The 19,009-nt window shown below is 32.3% G+C and overlaps 2 protein-coding genes and 1 long non-coding RNA gene across 4 annotated transcripts in view; 2 read left to right on the forward strand and 1 right to left on the reverse strand.

Moving 5' to 3' along the window:
* Window positions 1–19,009, forward strand: part of LOC143195091 (synaptotagmin-15) — a 345,027-nt gene that overhangs the window by 262,026 nt on the left and 63,992 nt on the right. The gene's annotated exons all lie outside the window — the stretch shown is intronic.
* Window positions 1–19,009, forward strand: part of LOC143195058 (aldehyde dehydrogenase family 3 member B1) — a 29,384-nt gene that overhangs the window by 447 nt on the left and 9,928 nt on the right. The window contains exon 2 of the mRNA XM_076401924.1: window positions 5,100–5,696. Within this exon, the coding sequence (XP_076258039.1) occupies window positions 5,114–5,696 (583 nt within the window). The 5' untranslated portion in view covers window positions 5,100–5,113. The remainder of the gene's footprint in view (window positions 1–5,099; window positions 5,697–19,009) is intronic.
* LOC143195104 (uncharacterized) lies at window positions 1,125–17,156 on the reverse strand. Its single transcript, XR_013005473.1, has 3 exons — window positions 16,571–17,156; window positions 1,729–1,837; window positions 1,125–1,681 (listed from the first exon to the last, which is right to left on the reverse strand). It is a non-coding gene; the product is annotated as an uncharacterized LOC143195104 (long non-coding RNA).

Consider the following 19,009-nt stretch of genomic DNA (forward strand, 5'->3'; position numbering starts at 1 on the left):
ATAATCCTAAATGTATACACAGTAAAAAATATTATAGTGAAAATATATTCTCAGATGACTAGTTTCTCATTGATCAAGTTATGTTAGTCTTTTGTCATTCGCTTCTTCTGGGTTTACGAGGGCACTATTTATATATTCAAGTTCAGGTTCAGGTGAAGCCACTAAATCAAAGTTATACATCGAATTTAGTAACTCTGGTTCGACAATAGTGTTTATAAAATAATATAATCGAGTGTTACAACTTTATTAATTCAATAAACGCTTAAATACACAACTTTATATCATAAAATATGAAAGTTTTATTGAATTTATTCTGTTTCAATAACAAATTTAATAGAAAAACATATATATTCATGTATTTCTTCTGCTTTTAAAAGCATAATTAAATACGGCTTGCTTGATTAGCACAGTGATCAAGGCAACAGAAGGGTCTTGCTACTGTTTTAATAATCGTGGGTTCGAATCCTGCTGCGCCACGGCTCTAAATTTATGTTTGAGATTATTTATAATTATGCTATTTATAATAAAGCAAGAGATTAAGATCCGACGAGGAAAATCATTCCAGCTAGGCTAGCTAGTTACCAAGCTGGATAAGACCAGAGGTCTTCTGAGACTATTTCTAAATTGGTCACTCTCCTTTTGGCAGGTTTAATACCGAGGACCGTGGTTCGAAACCCACGTTAAACAGTAGGTCCAATCAAGATAACCCCGGTTATTACAAAGATACCTTAAATAAAATAAATTAAATAAATATGAAGATTGTTAATTATGTTTTATTAACTAACTGCAAACTTTGACGGTGTTTATTAGCAGCGTTTGTATTCGTTTCAATATTTAATATGGTAGGTATTTTATATTACATATGTTATTAGCTGATTGTAAAAAACCTAATTTATGCACAGTTATATTCTTAGACATAAGTGATCAAGCTTTGAATAATGTTAGATTTGATATGACGGGCTAAACCACAACCTTTAAAAAATCAGGTCACAAAACTCAGGTCATCAGTGAAAGTATACACAGTACAAAATAATACAGTAAAAGTATCTTCTCTCCCAGAGGACTAATTTCACATTGATCAAGTTACGTTATTTTTTTGTAATTCACTCCTTCTTAGATCAATAGGACACTATTTATATATTCAAGTCCAGCTAAAACCATTGAATCAAAGGTATGCATTGAATTTAGTAACAATAGTTTGACAATATTGTTTATAAAATAATATGATCGAGTGTTACAAATCTAATAATTCAATAAACACTTAAATACACAATTTTATATCATAAGATATACATGTATTATTTGAATTCAATATATGAGTTTTCAATAATAGTGGGTTGACGTTGAAATGCTTTTAAATTACATATTGCTAATAAATTATTGACAAAACAGTTTTTTGTTAAATATAGTCTATTATTTATGAAATATAACATCAATGTCATGCCTGTCGTGGCTTCTCGTGGTGACAAAAACCCGAATGATCAAATTTTCAAACACTCTGGTACCTAAATCCAGTTTAATCAGGGCGATAATATGTGGTATGTTGACCTTGGTGGTATCAGTCGTCTACGGTTTATCGGGATAACCTTGCGTCTTCAGAAAACTCATCAAGAAAATCTCTACTATGGTCAAATCATACTTCTGTGCAAGACGAGGTCAGCATGTAGCATATAGTTCCCACCTGAAATAGTCAAAATGTTGGTCAGTCCCATATTGTTCAATACTTACGAGAACAATTCAGTTATTATCGTTTTATAGCGTTCAACGGTGATGCTGATGGCCTTATCATTGTTGTTTTCGAAATAATTACAGATCAATAATGCTGCCAGCCAAAAATCTACAACAAACAATATGTTAATACATGCAGAATGATTGCCAATATAAAAATTCAGAACAAACTTATTGTAGTCATCGTCATTTCACTTCAGAAATAAATAACACTTTCTTCTTCTCTAATCCCCAGATTCTAAGCTCCTACACCAGCTCTCTTGTTTTTAATACCCAAAAGCAAAAAATAATTTAACATATTTTTTCCGAAAAAAGTGTTTTTTGTTAAAACACCATCAACTATTACATCTATTTTGTCCTAAATTACCTATAATTCAATTTTAACCATATATTCTCTTTAAAAATTTGTGTGTTAATTTACTTAGATTAGTTCACGTATAACTATGTTATTATACAACTTGTTGCTCCTCTTGTGATAAAATATTCTATAGTATTCACAGGATCTGGATGAAAGTCACTATATTCTGATATTTTAAAGCACATTAACAATATTTCAGATTAATTATAACTATATTTATAATTTATATATGTTAATTTGTGTCCATTTATAATTTTTCGAAGCAGAAATGACACGGAAATGACAAAAATAATATATAATTATATAAATAATATAAATCACTTCTTTTCTTGCGAATTTTCTTTACCCTAATATTTAGGTCTAATTTTTTGGACTAATATTTTCTGAACTTAATATTTTATTCCATATTCCATTCCATAATACAATATTATTTTTACATTGCAAGACGTATACATATTCGATACAGGGACTCAATTTAATCCAAAGTGAACAAACAGCTCACGAAGTCATTTTAATTTTTTTAAAAATTGCTAATTGTATAAAGTATAATTTCAACTTCCACTCTTGACGAATATTTAATATTCCTTTAATTTATTGAACAACTCAGTTATAATATATATGAAGCAAATATGTTAGGTGCTCGTATGTATTTAGATCACCGGTATCTTTGGTGGAATTGGGAAGTCATATTAGAACCATATCAATTAATAAGAGTCCTTAATCAAGAACAATTTTTCTTTTACTTCACCACACATCAAATTAAATCAAGAGCTGATTTCAAAAATCTAATTATATTGTAAGCAAAGAAAACAAACGATTCTTTAATTTTCGAATTTTGTTAATCTATTTAGCAGCTGTATAGCTTTAGCAACCTTCCAATAAAGCGGGCACATTGATTTGTTTCCTCTGCAAAAATGTAAAATATTACTTCACGTGACCATACTATCCTTAATCGTGTTTATCCAAACTTGCCATAGCTCTTACGGCAATCTCTCATACGGCAATAACCGAAAGTAACACAAAACACTTAAAGTAACACGAACTAAATAACTTCGTTTGATAATGTCTTAACTACTCACTTTCCATTTTAATACCGCTTTCAACAATCACTTAATTTTAACGCGCACTATAGTTTATTTTAGTTTATAAACTTTTTTAAAAACCTTTTGGCCCAGAAAGATTCAAACCTAGGACATTATTGTCCGCGAACTAAATTCTTAGCCCTCAAGCTACCTTCTAGGTTTGTTTATATATTTTGTGTCACCTATCTGATGACTACTCGTAGTTAGTTGATTAGGGCGTTTTTCGTTTTCGAACATCGGACATATTTTTTTGTAGCTCATATTTCACAAAAATATTAAACCTAAAAATGCATCCTCGATATAAGCTTTCCAAGCTCGTTTTCATTAAAATGAGAGGCAAAATTTTCGCAAAGCTGATTAATATCTGGATATATATTTATGTAATATTTAGTATTTAAAATAAAAAATAATTGTAATATATGCAACCAGCCAATATAATTGGAATAATAGCTATTATTAATGAACGGAATACATAGTTCCAAATCAGTTGCTTTCAAAAAGAAACCATTCAGTTACAAATCAGAGATATGTTGTAATATTTCCAATATTATATAAAATTCGGAAAGCTATATTAAATTCAGAAAAATAGTATCATGTATTACATCTGCTGTAATAGGAATTTACGCGAAAATATATTTAGAGCAAGTCAATTGAAAAGTCCCCGGCCTGACACATAGATGGCGCCACTAGATTTAAATCCATAAGTTTTTAGTTAGCCTTAACCCTCAAAAGATGCGTGTATAAATTTAGCAACTATCGGATTATTAGTTTGTGATTTATAGCATTTTGAGTGAAGCAACTTTTGTTATTGTGAAAAAAATGGATAAAAAGGAATTTCGCGTGTTGATAAAATATTGCTTTTGAAGGAAAAAAGTACAGTTGAAGCCAAAACTTGACTTGATGCCGAGTTTCCCGACACTGCCTCAGGAAAATCAACCATCAAGAATTGTAATGCTAAGTTTAGACGTGATGAAATAAGTACTGAAGACGGTGAACGCATTGGACGCCCAAAAGAGGTTGTTACCGACGAAAACCTTTAAAAAATCTACAAAATGATTTTGAATGACCGTAAATAGAAATTGAATGAAATAGCAGACAGTTTAAAGATATCAACTGAACATGTATATCATATCATTCACGAATATTTGAGTATGAAAAAACTCTGTGTAAAGTGGGTGCCACGCGAGCTCACTTTTGACCAAAAACAATTTGACCAGTTGATGATTCGGAGCAGTGTTTGAAGATGATTAATTGTAATGACCCCGAGCCGAGTGGACTGCACACGATGAACCCGCTCTAAAACGTGAAAATACGCAACAGTCGGCTGGCAAGTTTCTGGCGTCTGTATTTTGGAATGCGTATGGAACAATTTTCACTGACTAACTTTAAAAAGGAGGGATTATCAACAGTGACTATTGAGTTTGAAAGACGAAATCGCCCAAAAATCGGCCGCATTTGAAAATAAAAGTTCTGCACCAAGATAACGCACCGTGTCACAAGTCAGTGAAAACGATGGCAAAAATCCATGAATTGGGCTTCGAATTGCTTCCTCGCCCACCATATTCTCCAGATATGGCCCCCAGGGACTATAACCTGTTCTCAGATCTCAAAAGAATGCTCGCTAGTAGGAAATGTTCGTCGAATGAAGAGGTGGGCCGAAACTGAGGCCTATTTTGAAGCAAAGAACAAATCGTACTATAAAAATGGTATCGAAAAGTTGGAGGGTTGCTATAATCAGTTTATCACCCTTGAAGCGAATTTTTTTGAATAAAGATAACTAATTTTGCCAATAAAATGTGTTTTATTATGGTAGGCCTGGGACTTTTCAATTCAACTTTCAACCTTTAATTACAATCAACTCAGAAATATAAAGCTGGTCCATGCGATATTTTTTTATTAACCTTATCATACATTTATTAACAATATTTTAGATAACATCATTAAAATGAGTGCCCCAACACCTTTGCCCAGACTAGACCCATCGCTCAGATCCAATCAAATAACGCACGGCATATCTCCGAAAATCAGCCAACTCCACCAGATTTACTCGCAGCCCATTAAGTTCTCGAAACAGCAGCAAGAAGAGCTCAACAAAAAGCTAAAACTGGCCAAGCCGGCACAAAACGCGACTTTCGACGACAAAAATACGATACCGAAAAAACTGATAATCGATACGAACCTGACTGGATCCAAAAGCGCCCTGGAGAATCCGACAAGCATCGTAAATAATAAATTCGAGAACTTGAATGGAACGAAATCGGTCGCTAGCTCAAACGGAAAATTAAAAATTGACCTTTGTTATGGAAAAGACACGTTCGATAATAAAAGTATGAGTCACTTTAACGGGAACTTCGTGGGTTTTAATGGAGACGTTAAAAAAGAACCGGGTTACGGCCCGGATGCAATACTAAATATTGAAGGAGTCGGGAGAGGCGAGAAAAACGTTAAAGAGTACTTGGGGATTGCTAGGAGGTCATTTAGGACTGGCAGAACGAAGAGCTTGGAGTTCAGGGAAAAGCAATTAAAAGGTTAGTCAATAATAGATCGTTCAGTGTGCAATTTTATACCTTTTGTTTTAAAGTCACATATATATTCCTCATTATGAAGTTTGTTCGGGAATTTCATTATCGCATTAATCCATTCACTGTTAATGTAAAATTTTGCTTTAATTTCCTCTATTTATTCTCTATTTATATAACTAAATAATTACTGTTTAAAGGATATAGTATATAATGTTGATCCATCAATCTAGTTCATTCATTGGCTCTGACGTAAAATTTTAATCTAAATAAAATAATGTAACCAAAATGTTATCCAATATATATCTAATGTATATAATATCAATGGAATTAAACTGCAATTAATTATACAGTCATAATAGTTAACAGGTCAGAGTTGTGTTTTATTATATTTACATTGAACTATTTTCCACACCATCATGAGGTAGAGTTCTGGTCGCGTTTTTCTATGTTGTGGTATTCCCTGTAGGCCTAATCCAACTAATTAACAATTGTCTATCTAAGTAATGTATTTTACGTTTCTACTTCTTTGTTTCTTCACTGTATTTTTCCTTAGTTTGTTCTATTACTACCTGTATAGATCTTCCTTGATAAAACTATATTATCACTAATGCATTAGATATATCTGCAATACAGTTTGTATTATTTCTCTCCTCATACATTTTAACCAAATCTCATGTATATTCAGGACAATTACACACATATCTTTGCACATACATATTGCACACACTACAATACAATTATCTACAGTTCTCGTATATTAATTATAGATTCATCTTTAGTTGTTTCCACTCATATCACCCCGATGAATTTAGAAAAAGCCCACATTTAGAGAGTCTCATTCAATCACTGTTATTTTCGGAATGGCTATTAAAGTGAATAACTAAGCGATTAATTTCCAATCTAACACTTATCAATTTCCCACCATATGTCAATTTTTCTTCAGTGGGTCTGATCCAGTTCATTCAAACCGAAGGTGTTACTGTAGACAACGCTTCCTTGCATATATCTTGACAGTTCTTACTTGCATGTATTTCTCGGCCTGAAATTTTTTTGAAATAATTCTTTGCCACGCCCCGAATAAATTTATTTGGATTGAATATGCAAAGTGGAAGAGACAGCAGTCTATATTCTTCAGCAACCTGACCTAAACTGTAGCTTTTTTCAGGCCTATTTCTAAAAAATAAGTTACATAAAATGTAATTAAATATATCGTTAATACTAACAGTTTAGCATGGTTTCTTCAAAACTTATTTTATATACTGCAGATCATTCCTTTATTGCACAGTCTTTGCACTTGTTGGATCTAATTTACCAGTGTACTATGGTATAGTGCATTGTCCATAACAATAACTGATGGTTACTCCAAGTACTTTAATAACTGATTTTCAAACCACAGCAAAAATATGTTGTGGTTCATTTCTCCATTATAGCCCCCTTTGGGCTTAGGGGAAAACACTAACTCTGGGCCACGAATAAATATATTCCTATTTCCAGCAAGAAGAATAATATATCTGCAATCACTTGCTAATAAATATTATGACTAGCAAAACCTTATAAATTTTCGTTTCAGCATTTACCTTCTTACTTCAACATTTGTCGTCTTAATGCCATCCAGTCACATCCATGTCTCATTTAATTACACAAATAGGTCTTCCTGGATTTTATTATATGCTTTGTATTCATTGAAAAGCAATGTCTGAAACTTCATTAGATCTCTTCGTGGGTTATCGTTACACCATTTAAATCCTAATGTTACCCAACATACGCTACATATCTCTAAGCTTTCTATGGATAGATTTCAGATTAACAGTTAACGGTGAACTCACGTCATCAAAATTTATGATGTCACCACATCGCAATTTTGTCGCGTCAACTTTGACATTTACTTTATTTTGGCATTGACATATAACAAAATTAAAAAATGTGTATCCAAGTATTGTATTTCATTGTAGAGTTTATTTACGGTTTTACGTTTAGTTCTTGCTTCACCATTATTTAATTTTCACTCATTTTGATATAAGTATATTTCTACTTATTTTGTTCGGTTACTGTGTACACTTTACTTTCAAAATTCTACCGATTTTATGATTATCTTCTGTTTTGATAACTACCTAATTACGAGAGATAAAAGAGTTTTTATCCATTCTCCCCTCATACATTCCAACCAAATTATTCCAAACCAATCATTACACACATATCTACGCGCACATATCTTACGCATAATACGATTTCCTACAATTATCCAATATAAATTATTTGCTCATATTGACTTATTTACAACTAATTTATTATAGGTTATTATTACACCCTAATATCAATTTGATAGGATGACCACATGTTTGTGTCATCAGATCTAAAGCGTAGTGTCCTGGCCTCTTTCTAGATGAAAAGTAAATTATATAAATAAAAACGTTTAATTTATGTTTCCCAAGCGCCAATTTAAAATAGTTCTCCCTCAAAAAGTTGTATGTTCCTGAGTTTCCTGAGAATATTTACCAGATTAATAGTTTCCTCCGCACTTTATAAACTGGGAAATAAATTCAACATCATAATGAGGTGAATTCATTGCTATTCTGGATGGATTATATTATAGATTACTCTAACAGCATCATAGTGAACATTTTCAAATACGCTAATTGAAAAAAGACATAGTTTATATAATTACTGAGCCTTGATTAAAATTAGCTAGAACTACTTAGAGACAACAGGACTAACTTAATTAACTCGATAATAAAGGGACTTTATTAATGTAAATTCATAAAAGCACGAGTCAGTAACACAAGTGTCATTTTGATAGACGAACTTTCAACGGTTTTCTGGTAAAACATTACTTCCGCCACTGTAGAACCTCTGACATTCCTTAGCGAAACATTGAACCAAGAAAATTCTAGAATGATAAGAAGAAAACCACAGCTGACTTTACAATTATCATTGATGCAAAGCTTGTGTATTAAAAACCCGATAGATTCCAATATTCCTTAAATTTCTTCAAACATAATTGACAAATTTCTCGTTATCTAAGTTACTTATTATAGTGGTTGAAAAATATTTATAACATGTTTAATGTAAAATTCTTGGAATAAGCTAAATATTTGATATAACCTACCGTTCAAAAGTTTTGAAACAATAGTTAATTAAACAGATAATTTATAATTTATTACACTGAAATCTTAATGAAACCTTAGGCCAACATCTAGTAGGTTAGTTCAATATATTTAGCGCAATTGAAGACCTTTTAAAAATAATATAGCATAATAAAAATATGCATATTTTCGTTATATTTTGATATCGTCAAAATTGCTGCCCTCATTGTTAATTACGCGTTCACATATTTTACTAATTATTTTTATCAACTTATTAAGTATTCGGATTACGGTGTTTTCCATTCAGTTTTTAATCACTATCACAGTTGTGCTGAACTCGATCGGTATTGATTCTTCACTTTTCTATTAAGTTCATCCCATACTAAGCCGATAGGAGATAGATCTATCGATTTTGTTGGTAATTTCATCGTCATCTAATCACGTCTATTTCTCTTATGTATACTAATTAGTCTTAGTTGTTATGCTTCTACGCATCCTCTCAAGTCTCATTTTCCTTCTTTGTTGTAGATTAGTGACGTCCAGATCTATTCTAGTTTTGATTTCCTGCACTGGCTTGTTTTGGTATAAGAGTATAATCAAAATTAGCGTTGGGAATTATCGACTGAAAACAGTCGAAACCGTCGATAGTCAACAAAATAGCGACTGAAAGTAGTAATTACTATTTTCAGTCGAATGCACGGTTCGACTGTTTTTTTTTCCATTCGTGATGTCAGACGAAGATGTACGAATTCTTGTCTGTATAAAATGTGAGATAGGAAAGGACGGAGTTAAATGCTTGGAGCAGTTAATTTTAAATGTCTTTATATTCTCCAATGGTAGTATAAGAGACAGAGATGTACATATATATATATATATATATATATATATATATATATATATATATATATTCATTCACGTGATAACTTTAAAAAAGAAAAGAAGAAAAAGGTATTAATTTCTATTATCATGTAATAAATAATATAATTTTAAAGGAAGTAGAATTACTTTAATACTGAATCTTCTGTGGATGTGTAAAAAGGAATGGAATAGTAAAACCACAAATGTTTTATCGTGTTTTAATATATTAATTGCTATATTTAAATAACATAGCATAATATATATATATAAATAGTACAATACAACTTAAATAAAAACTAAGGATTTTCAATAACCATAACTACTAAATAAAATGTAAATGTATACCTAATCATTGAAAAATCTAATCCATGATGAACCTAAAAATGATCGTACAATAACTACAAAACGCTTTCAAAATAAAAGTTTTATTTATTTTTGAACGGAAATATTTTCAAATTACTGTGAATATTATCATGTTCAACTTTTCTCCCGTGATGCAATTTCTTCGATCGTTAATTATTTGACCAGATTTTGAAAAAAATCGTTCTCAGGGGACAGATGTTGCGGGTATAGAGGAATATTTTACGTGTAACTGATAAAATTCAGGTAGTTTCATTTTATGGATTTGCCAAAAATCCAATGGGTTTTCTAAACGCCCAATAAATCGAATTTCCAAATACTGCTAAATCTTTAAAGTTGCTGCAGTGCTTGGAGTAATTACTTCTTTCATTCTAGCCATTTTTTTATCAAAATATCTCCAGATCTCAATACATTCTTGGTCAGTAGTTTTGTCACGAATTTCGAGTTATGGAACTATATTTGTATTTTTTGAAGTTAGAATGGAAGATACCTCTTTTGTGATAACTTTTTGTATCGCCTAAGCATTATTTGCAATACCAAATCCTGCTTTTTTAAATCTAGGATCTAAAAATGTGGATTTCCCGCATATCGTATTCATTTCTAAAATTGCCAGTCTTTTATCGATGACATCTAATAGACAATTTTGTCATTTTTTCCCCATTCACTTGTTAAAACGAGGATTTGATGGAATGTTGCCGTCCTCTTATTAACCGTATAATTAAAGACATCGTTGGGATACCTCTCATCAGATAACTCGGTGGTCATTATTTCAATGGGATTTAAAAGTTGAACACATTCTGTTAAGATAGTCCATTCGTTAACAAATAAAAACTGTGGTGCTCTTCTTAATAGCCAACAAAATAAATTGTTGAATATTAAAGTAGAGTTTTCCTATCAGAAAATGTATTTATTACAAATATTTAATATACTTTATTTACCTCTTTACGGTTAATATTTTTAAAAGTAATTTAGCAACTGCTACTGTAAAAAATGGACAAAAATCGTAAAAGTTTATCAAAAAAGTATTACCTATTATACCAGTCCAAAGTATTACCTATTATGCCAGTCTAGAGTATCTTACTATTGATCATTTACAATTTTATTTTTTTGCCCTCGAAAACTAGCGTTCCACAATGCAGCTATATTAATTTACAATATATAGTTATTCACAAGCAAACTACAAAAAAAACATAAAACCACATATATTACATATAAATCTATATAAGCATAAATTCGGCTCATTACTTTCAAGGTCGCGGCTAGGACTGTAGGCCAGAATGTTAAAAATCAGTCGAATGAACTAGTAGAACCGAAAATAGTAAACGACTGAAACAGTCGAGTGAAAACAGTTACTAGTAAAAACAGTCGAACCAAAAATAGCGACTGAAATAGTCGATAGTAAAAAGTAGTCAATTACTGAACAGTCGATAGTCGATTTCACTCGATTCTTCCCAACACTAATCAAAACCTTCTTGAAACATGAACCTTCGACCTTTTCTACTTTCTAATTTGCACTAAGTAACAGTTTCTGAAATTGTAAACCCATATTTAAAAGATTCGACTATATTCTACATAAAAGCAATAACTAAAATTGCCAATTCTAAGAAATTAGCAATTAGTGGAGTAGCAAATTGTGCGGTCATAAAACACGTGTGATGGTATTTTGTAAAAATATCGGACAGTTAACAAGACTAGTAATTTTGCTGATTAATGTTATCAGCATGATAGTTAAATGAATAGACTCCAATACCAACATGATTATTTAAAGATTTAATTAAGTATGCTTTTATGCCGAGACGAGCTAATATATTACCGTTACTTATGTTAAGCTTCAGTTCTAGTCCTGATCTATTTTTCATCATTATTTAATTACTGTTATTTTTATTTTCATCATTATTATTTTATTTTTATCATTATATTTAGGGGAACAGACGAGAAACTATAGACTCTCCAATAAAACTGCCACTGCACATTATCAAAGTTGATGATATCAACGCGTCTTGTTGTTACATCAAATTTAAATTTTGATTTGCAACGTTTGCTGGTTTCTAACCTGTAATTATCATCACTAATGTTTTGAAGAATTTTGTAGACACTTGACAACAGGGCCGACTACTACAAACACAAATCGAATTTTATAGATTTACATTATTTTTATGGAGTTACATGTTCCGACTCGTCACTCAACATTTTCTCTTTTTAATTTTGTTTTTAACTTGTGAAATAAGTAGGAAAGATGCGCTCCGAGTCTAAAACGAATTTAAAATTTCTACAAACTGCATTTGGCAGTACATTCGACATCATCTGTAACGTGCACTAGCTGTTTTATTTTAAGGGTTATAGTTATTCTTCTAATAATAATGCCAAAAAGCGTATACCCTTGTTGAAATAAGAAGAATTATTATGATTCATATAATATTATTACTACTATTAATATTAAACATTTACTTGATTTAAAGCGCTCTGAACGTGCATGTTACGAAACACCTGTTACTATATTCATACTGACCCAAATCCTTCTATCTGATATTCATATCGATTATAGTATATAACATTCTATATTGGTTGCACTTGTATTGAAAAATGCACATACGACTTGATTGCTACAAAAAATATGTAGCATAAAAATAACTTTGGGTGTGTACATTTGGTTCATATTTAAAATATTTATTATGGTTTATCCATTGCTTACAACATAATCATATTAACCATTTTTTATAAATTATATATAAAAACAAGTTTTGTAGATTCAGCAATATCAAGTATGATTTCATTTTTTGTTTATTTAATATAAAGGGTTATTAAGAACATTTTAATAACTAATTTGATCATTGAATTTAATGATTGAGTAATGTCTTAATTTATAATGATATTCAGCCATACCATATAAATATGAATATATATTTAATAAGAAAGAAGTTAATTTTAATCGTTGAAGAATATTCTTTCACGAAACTAAATAATATTTGCATATCAATTTAAGTATGGCCCAAATTGTATACTCACTGAAAGTATTTCTCATAACCAAAAAAAAAAATTTTAAAGGGGTTTTTTCTTGTAGTTACTGCTCTGATTGTTAATCATTTCCAGCTACATTTTGGCTTTGTCAAAAGTTCTTCTGTAATGTTTGTATCGTTTCTTAAAGGCCCAGAAGATGAAATTAACGTTCCTCAAATTTTGAAAAATTCTCAAAACTAGAAAAACTTAAAACAATACCTTCTTTATACAAATATTTGCTTTTACTCCCGAAATATATCTAGATTTCAAAAAACACTTCTTCTCGTGAGTCAAGTTCTTAACTCTGAGTGAGTCATGAGTGAGTCACTCTCTTCGTTCACTAAAATATTCTCTCCACTAAAAGAACTTTTTAAACCTACTGATTTTGAGTGATCAGAGCGTTCTTCATTGTTTTTACAATCATCAATCGGTACTAATTGATTTCCCAAAATCAACGTCTACATGAACCTTAAAATAGATTTCAAGAGTTTTACTTATTATTAATAATCATTAATCGTCATTAAATAATATTGTTATTGTCAGTATCTATACAAGGATTATATTTGAAATCTCTTCATCATATTTCTATTATATTTACGATATTTTAATTATTGTTGAAGTTAAAAACGTATCCATCAATTGATGTTGTAGAAAGATCTTGATTTTGTATATTTTTTCATTTCTATTTCACCTACATTAAATGTTGGAATTACATTACAAGTACTTATTATATTCATTATTCTATCTTTAGGAAAAGATCATAATCTTTTGTAAGAAGGATCTAAAAGTAAATGGAAGTGATAAGTGTTATCATTAATATATTATTGTATATACTCTATTGTACATTATTCATATTTTGTATTTATATTTATAATAATCAATTTCTCGATTTCTTAGACAAGCTCTAGAAAATGTTTGCCATAACATTAAGAAAGTTGTACGTTCTTGATAGTTAACGATACTTGGCACAAGTACTGAAATATTCTTCAGCTGTGATACTTGTGGGAATTACAATGTTAGCTGTCCCATCGATATAATTATTTTCAAAACCTTGATGTATGTGTAACGTTCGGTTTATTTTTTCTGTACATTTTCTGGGCCTCTGGTCTCAACTTTAATACGTTATGTTCTTTATTATTCCCTTGTAGAAGTAGGTTTATGAGCGAATAGTAACTTCAATAGGTAGAAATACATTTCCAGATATTTCTTTTAAAAACATTTGTCTGTTTTCATTAGCATTTCCACTCTATGAAAACCTCTGTTTATCTGTCTATCATGATAGAAAATTACTGTAAAATTAAAATTAAATTATTTCTAATAATTTCTTCTTCAAATATCCTGAAATTAGGAAACGTGTACCAGCAATAAAATGTTTCGAATTAATCAATTGCCAACCGGAATAAAAGAAAGTTAAACGAGATGTTCAAAGGGGAATCTTCTTGGTATTTTTTAATACAAAGATTCTTTCGCTGTGTACGTAACGAAACGGTTCGTAAAATATACCTATTTTCGCAAAAATGAAAACAAGTTTTGCCTGAAACAGGGGCAATAACATCTGCAAAAACATCTCTATGACCTGGAGCGTTCCTTCCACTTAAACAAATTAAAAAGCAAAAGGAGAATTTGAAAAAAACCGTCTACAAGATTTAATTTATTTCCTTAAAAAGGCGTTCGGTGTTTCGCCGGTTTTTTCCTGCGATTTTCTTCCCGCCTATCATTCCCCGAGGCTGTATTTTCTCGAAAAATGTTAATGCCCCCCCGAAAGTACACGATAAAAGAATTAAAAACAGATTATTTTTCGCTGCCGAGCATAAAACCCACTGTCTACCGAGCAATTTTAGGATTATTTTAGTTCTCAATTTTCCTCCAGAAATCAGAGAATTAAAAAAAATTTAAAATGGGTTTCTTTTTCTATTTTATTGTCTGCAAGATTGCATGAACTCTAATTTATTACCTCAATTATTTACAAATGACATATCTAACGGAGCTTACGTATTTTTTACATTAATTCAAAAACTAAAGAAAAAGAACATTTCCGATGTTTTGCAAAACTCAATTTAGTAGAAACTAGACTTAATATTTAAATTCGAAACATTTTAAACGAGTTTCTGTGCTGATATATTCTGATTTACGCAGAAGTGTGTTATGTGCTTTTATTATTTCATTTTTGCAAATTCAAATTGGGATAATGACTGTAATCAACTTTAGGGTAAATGATGTGGCTCGATGAATGGAGATAAAACGAAATGAAACAGTGGTGTTTACATTATGTGACCGTTATTTATTGGCTATATAAAAATGTGAAAAACACAAATGATAAAACGAATGGTAGCAGTGTTACCTGGAGACAAGGCTTGGGCAGTCGATGGTGGCACGTCTAAACCAAACGAGGGTTCAGCACTGAATGACCGAAATTCCCTTCAATAATATCCCAGATAAACGTCTCGGGGTTGCCGCCAGCTATTCGTTGTCGGGTTCTAGTTGGCGCTGCTGGCACCCCTCCCGTGTTCAACATCTGGGATTACATTTCTGGGTATTTTGTAGACCGTTATTCCACGATGTAAAATTCGACATGCCTCAAGGTCGCTACAATACTCCCCTGCCATAATTTTACATACAATTACTCCAAGCAACAAAAATACAAAAAATGTATGAAAAAATATCAAATAGAAAAAAAATTATATACCAAACAAAATGTGCTGTGTGAAAAGGGCTTTGAAAAATATGGTAAATCGAAACGGTTGTAGTTGGTACGGTCGCGATCTGGTACGGCTGTTGATATCTTCCGGTCCTACAGATACCGTTGCTTCATCGTTGCTTTGGCACTTGAATGTGGTCCATCGACGGCGTTGAGACCAAGCTATTTTTCGGACAGGGCTCCCGTAATCGACGCTGTGGGAGGATCGATTGTTCGACGACGTGGTAGCTTATTTTCTTCGACGACGAGACGTTAGCAATTCTGGTACCTCGGCGAAGACATGACGAGTCTACGGTGACTGCAATCGGTACCTACCTTCTGGAACTGCTCTGTGACTAATCCGTAGTCACATACGTCACGGTAATTCAGAGAAAACAAATAACGACGGTATCCGACCGAAGCTACCCAAAGCCTTTCAAATCAAAATGCCAGCCATTATGAAGGAGACGGCGAGCGAAGGGAGACATTATGATTTAAACATAGCGCCGAAAGAAATATTTAGCTGAGACGCTGATGATTAAGTAGTGATGTAAATATATCTATGACTTCAAAAGATTGCGAAAGAAAATTTTTACAAAAAAATTTAAAAAATGAATTGGAAATAATTAAATGAATAGGAATAAAATGAAAAGGAATATTGAAGGGAAAATCGAAAACGAATCGAATTAAAAATATTGAAAATTTTTAAACAAAAAATATAACGGCCACGTAAAATACACCATGTTCCACGTTTGCGATCACGTCGGGGTCACCATTTTAGGGTAAATGATGTGGCTCGGTGAATGGAGATAAAACGAAATGAAACAGTGGTGTTTACATTATATGACCGTTATTTATTGGCTATATAAAAATGTGTGTGCTAAAACGGATGGCAGCAGTGTTACCTGGAGACGAGGCTTGGGCAGTCGATGGTGGCATGTCTAAACCAAACGAGGGTTCAGCACTGAATGAACGAAATACCCTTCAATAATATCCCAGATAAATGTCTCGGGGTTGCCGCCAGCTATTCGTTGTCGGGTTCTAGTTGGCGCTGCTGGCAACCCTCCCGTGTTCAACATCTGGGATTATATTTCTGGGTATTTTGTAGACCGTTATTCCACGATGTAAAATTCGACATGCCTCAAGGTCGCTACAATACTCCCCTGCCATAATTTTACATACAATTACTCCAAGCAACAAAAATACAAAAAATGTATGAAAAAATATCAAATAGAAAAAAAATTATATACCAAACAAAATGTGCTGTGTGAAAAGGGCTTTGAAAAATATGGTAAATCGAAACGGTTGTAGTTGGTACGGTCGCGATCTGGTACGGCTGTTGATATCTTCCGGTCCTACAGATACCGTTGCTTCATCGTTGCTTTGGCACTTGAATGTGGTCCATCGACGGCGTTGAGACCAAGCTATTTTTCGGACAGGGCTCCCGTAATCGACGCTGTGGGAGGATCGATTGTTCGACGACGTGGTAGCTTATTTTCTTCGACGACGAGACGTTAGCAATTCTGGTACATCGGCAAAGACATGACGAGTCTACGGTGACTGCAATCGGTACCTAGCTTCTGTAGCTGCTCTGTGACTAATCCGTAGTCACATACGTTACGGTAATTCAGAGAAAACAAATAACGACGGTATCCGACCGAAGCTGTCTAAAGCCTTTCAAATCAAAATGCCAGCCATTATGACGGAGACGGCAAGCGAAGGGAGACATTATGATTTAAACATAGCGCCGAAAGAAATATTTAGCTGAGACGCTGATGATTAAGTAGTGATGTAAATATATCTATGACTTCAAAAGATTGCGAAAGAAAATTTTTACAAAAAAATTTAAAAAATGAATTGGAAATAATTAAATGAATAGGAATAAAATGAAAAGGAATATTGAAGGGAAAATCGAAAACGAATCGAATTAAAAATATTGAAAATTTTTAAACAAAAAATATAACGGCCACGTAAAATACACCATGTTCCACGTTTGCGATCACGTCGGGGTCACCACTTTAGGGTAAATGATGTGGCTCGGTGAATGGAGGTAAAACGAAATGAAACAGTGGTGTTTACATTATATGACCGTTATTTATTGGCTATATAAAAATGTGTGTGCTAAAACGGATGGCAGCAGTGTTACCTGGAGACGAGGCTTGGGCAGTCGATGGTGGCATGTCTAAACCAAACGAGGGTTCAGCACTGAATGAACGAAATACCCTTCAATAATATCCCAGATAAATGTCTCGGGGTTGCCGCCAGCTATTCGTTGTCGGGTTCTAGTTGGCGCTGCTGGCACCCCTCCCGTGTTCAACATCTGGGATTACATTTCTGGGTATTTTGTAGACCGTTATTCCACGATGTAAAATTCGACATGCCTCAAGGTCGCTACACAACAATATTGTATGTATCTAATAAAATCGGTTTGATACACTATTAAAAATGCATAAACTTTCATATAGTTATAAATCCTCAATATATTTATATATCGAATTAATAATTCATTTGTTAAAATGACATCAAAAAATGAACAGTGTTCGCGAATTTCACGCCTAATTTCATTATTTATCAATTAGAATGTGTGGCAAAACTCCCGCTACAATTTTGATTGCCTATAACTTTGCTCAAAGAAAAGATAAATAAGTTTTGTTTTCATGAAAAATTTACTTAGTCCTCACATTTATTTCTCGTTATAATTCAGAAATTATATCTGCTAAATGGCGTCCGCGTGAGGATGAATTTCTTCAATTTCGTTACGAATACTGTCATATGTAGATGTTGAATTGTTTTGTTTGTGTTAGTTAGTTAGTGTGACTGTTAGTCTGTGTCTGGTGCTGTTAAATCGGGAGATCAGGCTGTCCATGCTAAATCGCCACTTCGCTAAATTAATCTTCGTGGAGAAACGTGGAGCTATGTGTGCTGTGGCCCCATCTTGCTGAAACCATATGTCCTCTAGTACCTGCTCTTCCATTTCAGGTACAAAAAAATTGCATAGTTATATTAGTGCTGAACGGTATCAAGACATGATTCCATGTCTTGATCCCGTTCAGCACTAACAGTAACTGCAACACCTTGACCATTTTTAAAAAATAAGGTTCAATGACATTTCCAACATGAAAACTACACCATACAGATGCTTTCGCTGCATAAAATTAGTATTATTAAATTATTAGTATATACAGTTTCGGGGGACTAACTCATTATTTTTTTAATTTTTAGGCTTCAAGTTATCGTAGTAGATCTAATTGGCTCTCAAACTATCCTTTTTCCCTTGGAGAGCAATGAAGGCGCTAGGATGAAACGTTTAGAAATAGTATTTCTAGTCAATTCGTTTGGTGGTC

Source organism: Rhynchophorus ferrugineus, unplaced genomic scaffold (assembly GCF_030347505.1).
Source record: "Rhynchophorus ferrugineus isolate W39M unplaced genomic scaffold, kcgeb_rfMv2 rfM1, whole genome shotgun sequence".
Classification (NCBI taxonomy): domain Eukaryota; kingdom Metazoa; phylum Arthropoda; class Insecta; order Coleoptera; family Curculionidae; genus Rhynchophorus; species Rhynchophorus ferrugineus.